The sequence below is a fragment of the Gymnoscopelus microlampas genome, assembly GCF_963454915.1.
Source record: "Gymnoscopelus microlampas genome assembly, chromosome: 8".
Taxonomy (NCBI): Eukaryota; Metazoa; Chordata; class Actinopteri; order Myctophiformes; family Myctophidae; genus Gymnoscopelus; species Gymnoscopelus microlampas.
In genome coordinates, this window is record NC_139945.1 from 18,098,927 (window position 1) to 18,103,926 (window position 5,000).

General features: G+C 43.3%; 1 protein-coding gene across 1 annotated transcript in view; it reads right to left on the reverse strand.

Annotated features, from left to right (window-relative positions):
* arap1 (ArfGAP with RhoGAP domain, ankyrin repeat and PH domain 1) overlaps positions 1–5,000 on the reverse strand; it is a 136,089-nt gene that overhangs the window by 6,919 nt on the left and 124,170 nt on the right. Inside the window, exons 31-32 of the mRNA XM_084064578.1 lie at positions 3,858–3,921; positions 1,920–2,081 (exon numbers count right to left, since the gene is read on the reverse strand). Coding sequence (XP_083920704.1) covers positions 1,920–2,081; positions 3,858–3,921 — 226 coding nt within the window. The remainder of the gene's footprint in view (positions 1–1,919; positions 2,082–3,857; positions 3,922–5,000) is intronic.

Below are 5,000 nucleotides of genomic sequence, written 5' to 3' on the forward strand. Positions count from 1 at the left end.
GTACAGTCTCATTTGGTACAGTCTCATTTGTACAGTCTCATTTGTACAGTCTCATTTGTACAGTCTCATTTTGTACAGTCTCATTGGTACAGTCTCATTTGGTACAGTCTCATTTCTACAGTCTCATTTGGTACAGTCTCATTTGTACAGTCTCATTTGTACAGTCTCATTTGTACAGTCTCATTTGTACAGTGCAATTACGGTCTAATGGTGAACTCTGGTCAAGATGTACAAGCAGAAGAGACAGGGGATTATATGGGTAGAAACAAGAGCTAGAGCCAATGATTCTCAAACTGGGGTCCGGCGGGGGCCCCCAGGGGTCCCTTGAGGTGTTCGGGATCTGTCCAAATGGACCCGTATGGGAGCACTGTTTGAGAAGCACTGAGCTATAGACACCTGCAAGCTCACACTGATGTTCATGACCGTGTTCTTAAAAAAACAAACAAACACAGCTTAAGAAACCGGGTCCCAAGCAATGAATGAGTGAATCAATCAACATTGTGAATCATGTGACGGAGGCGTTCGATCCTGACCAGGCGTCAACCCCTCCCCCCCACCCCCCCCCCCCCCCCCCCCGCTTCCTGCAATCAGAGGCTGCGTATCGAACACTCTGATCCCTTATAGCTGTGATTTAACCCTTTAAGACCGGGAACGCATCTGTGTGTAATTTGTTGTGTGCAAATATTAGATTTTTCCCCCCCTTTTTTTTGGCGGACATTTGTAAATCTAATCTAATCTTTGCTTCTGGGGGTTTTCCTGGAACTAAATATTTTACAAATGTTCGCTTTAAAAAATATATAATCCAAGATTTTGCCACGAATTTTCACGATTTTTCAAAAATAGCAGATCTACAAGCTCATAGCGCGGCACTCGGTGCCGCGCTATGAGCTTGTATATCTGCTATTTTTGAATAGCCAAAGACATCTAAAAATGACACACAGATGCGTTCCCTGTCTTAATGGGTTAAGAGACTTCCAGACTCTATTGTATTGATGGTAGAGAGAGAGAGAGAGAGAGAGGTCACCAGGTTGGATGTGGCTTCATGATTCTTGAACACTTCTGTGTCCTCAAACCATTACAATTAGGGACCCATCACTGATTTAGGAGCCAGATTAGATGCCAATTTTACCATTCAAAGTCCAACTGGTACTAATTGCACTATCCTGTGATCAGCATTAACCACTTGAACCCCAACTTCCGTATTCTGGGAAAACTTTCGCCGAAAATAGCAGATCCACAAGCTTGTCGATCGGCTATTTTCGGCGAAGATACTTAATGTAGAGCGAAAACAGAAGAGGCACTAGTATAGAGCCCTGAGGGACTCCTATAGTCTAGACACCACATAGGGTTTATGTGGTTAAGCCTGATTTTATATCATCATATAATGGTGTCGCGTGCCAAAAATAGCTTCAGACAGATGGCCTATTTAAAGCACGCGACACCCATTAACCATTAAGCAAAGTGACTGCTCTGCTATTGGGGAAGCGAGGTCTGTGTCGGACCGCCTGGTCAGTATGGATTCCTCCGATTGGCCGATAGCCGTTAGAAGCAGCGGTTCCCAACCTTTCCTGGATCAGGGCCCACTTGAAAAAGCTCCGAAAGCGGTCACGGCCCACCCATCTGACCACTTAACAACACAGCAGCCGGGGTCAAGTGGTCAGATGGGTGGACCGCGTGCATTTACAGAGCATGTTTGTTATAATGATCAATCAATCGTACAATCATACTAATGTTTATACCATCATTAAAATGTTAGTGTTTTGCCAATGATTTGCGGGCCCACTTGTAATACCCTCGCGGCCCACCAGAGGGCCCTGGCCCACACAAGGTTCGGAATCGCTGCCCGACTGTTAGACCCGAGCTACGTGATAGGCTGGCTCTATCCAGGATCAGTCCCAGTGATTGGTGGATTGACTCACAGCAAGTGGGTCTTGGCTGTAAGCTGCTACGCTGTTCCGCATCTCATTCTCACTGCCACGCAACGGGATCAAAGACACGTTACCGTGGTGATTGTTCAGCGGCAGCACGGGGGTCACGCGTGTCTGCTGCACGCCATCCGCTGGCCACACGTCGCCATTACACTGAGAACGCAGGATGGAGGGAGACACAATGAAGGGGTTTAGTGACAATGAAAATGCACTTATGTACAAAATCTGTTAAAACTCAGACATGGTTTCCACTCAAATCAAAGTTAGGCTGGTGATGGTGTTAAAGCTGTAATGCAGGAACCTTATATTGCTTATGCGGACTATACTTTTCCTAATTTGGACTGTATGTGGATTTACCTCATGTGGATTGTCAGCTGCACAAGAGACTACTTTTGCACTAAAGGCCTGTGTGCCATATCGTGTTACTGTTCTAGTGCTGCACGTTATGTTCTGTACCTGCCGCTGTGTTTTAACCTCACCTTTTTTGCTGCACCTCATGTCCAACCTCAAGTACACACCTGCTACTCTTTATACTATACATATAGCTGCTGTCGGGCAGAAACCTCATATCTCCATGTTCTAACTGAATGAAGGCGGCGCTGGAGCCTTTTTATTTTAATCGTAGGGGCGCAAAACACAGAAACGTTTCGATGTCAGATTACATCTTCGTTAGGTCTCCATTAATCCCTTACTTGATCATACTACAGCGTCACACAAAAGCATCAGAAGTAGCAGATCCACAAGCTCGAAACGCGTTTGAATCCTGTAATCTCGTTGAATCCTGAAAAGTAACAGTTTTTGGACATTATGAGGTTTCCACCCGTCAGAGACTATATATATCCTTGATTTTCTTTTGGCTCGTTTCTATCCTGTGCTTTTTATCCATGCTCCCCTCCTCCATCTCTATCCTTCCTTCCTTTCCTGAAAACTACAAATGATGGACCCGATACAGAACAATCATTTCACACCCACGTCTTTAAACCCGTAAACCTGTGACAATAAAGGTGATTCTGATTCTGAACTTATTTTAATGAGTAAAATGTTATTTTCACCAATCTGAATGGTAAGAGGCCCCGTGGCGGCCACAGGCGCATCGAACACTGTTCAGGTGTCTGGCATGAGAACAGTCACAACATAAAACCTAAATTGCACACATATGGGAACTATAGCAGTGTTTAACCCATTAAGACCGGGAAAGCATCTGTGTAATTTTTTGATTTCTTTGGCTATTCAAAAATAGCAGATTTACAAGCTCATAGCGCGGCACCGGCTATGAGCTTGTAGATCTGCTATTTTTTTTTACATCGTGAAAATTTGTGCAAATCTTTGAATATATATATATCTTTTAAAGCGAACATTTGTAACTCAAATCTTTGCTTCTGGGGGTCCCTGGAACAAAATATTTTACAATTGTTCGCTTTAAAAAATATGTATTCAAAGATTTGCACAAATTTTCACAATTTAGAAAAAATAGCAGATCTACAGATCTGCTATTTTTGAATAGCCAAAGAAATCTAAAAATGACAAAGATTCTTAATGGGTTAACACTTCAAATGTCCACAACTCGGTGAGCACTGCTCTGGCCCGGGTATCTAGTGCAGTATGTGAAAAATAGCAATGAACGCAGTGCAGTACACAGTGAAAATGCTCAGTGTCCATTTCATTCTACGGGTGTAAACATGGAACCGTAGAGTAGGACCACTTTTATACTCTCAGAGCTTAACCACTTAAACCCCATATGGTTGACCGGAGTCCCTCAGGCCTCTATACTAGTGTCTTTCCTGTTTTCCGTTATCGTGGGGGAAGGCTTTCGCTGAAAATAGCCGATCGACAAGTTTCTGCGAAAGCTTTCCCCACAATATGCAAGCTGGGGTTTAAGTGGTTAAATAGCTTTTTAGTGTGTATTCATGTGTTAGTGGATCTTCTCACCTGTATACTGAGGAAGGTAGCGAACCACTCCAACCTCTCTGAGTGAGTGTCACAGCACAGATACCTGCACACATTCAAACATTCAAGGAGATTATCATTGTCACTTTGGCTGTACAAGTACAGTAGACTCAATGTCAAGTTCTTAGGCTGGGGTGCTCCGTAACATATGCCATAATAAAACAAGGTTAAAACAAATTGTAGTGTATAAGAGACAATGATCAACAGTATTGCAAACCACATACCAGAGGACTAGAGATAATGCTTGGATGCAGGTCTGCAACAATTAATCTAACTAATCAGTAGTTATTTGTTTATTCTTTCAGTTTGCTGGTCATAGTTTAGTTAGGTTAAACTCCCTTTACTGTCTCCCATCCTATGTTCAAGGGATTATGGCAAAATTAAACATGTCAGTTGTTCTGCATTGCAGGGGGGGGGATTATTACTAATGAAGGCGAAAAAAGTAAATATTGTTCAGTAAATAGAGATGTTGACTCATGTATTTTCAACTGCAACGTACATCCTGTGATGCAACTGTTCAAATGTATCACTTAAGAAATAGAGAAGAGAGAGGGTTGAAAGCAAGAACGTGCAAAGATGTTAGAGAGAGGGGGGAGGGTGTGTGTGTGTGTGTGTGTGTGTGTGTGTGTGTGTGTGTGTGTGTGTGTGTGGAGGGGGGGGGGGGGGTATTGTGAGCACAGCAGGAAAGAGAAAAACAGGGGACAAATTGAGAGAAATTATGAAAAATGATCACAGCTCATAAAAAGGGGCTGACAAGATAACAGTGAGGCGCCGCTAACCAAAACAGACTTCGTCTCCCTCACAGCACCTCCAGCGCCAACGGCGAGTGTTGCTTCTAAATGAATCTTCCAACGTGGAGAGACACGTAGGAACCACGCGCACAGCACCTTCAAAGCACATCAAAGCCTACTATTTCCTACCTTACTACTTATTGTTATTCTTCATTATTCATTTTTGTTACTGCTGCAATGTTAACCCTTTAAGACCTGGAACGCATCTGTGTCACTTTAGATTTCTTTGGCTATTCAAAAATAGCAGATATACAAGCTCACAGCGCGGCACCGAGTGCCGCGCTGTGAGCTTGTATATCTGCTGTTTTTGAAAAATCTTGAAAAAAAAAAAAAA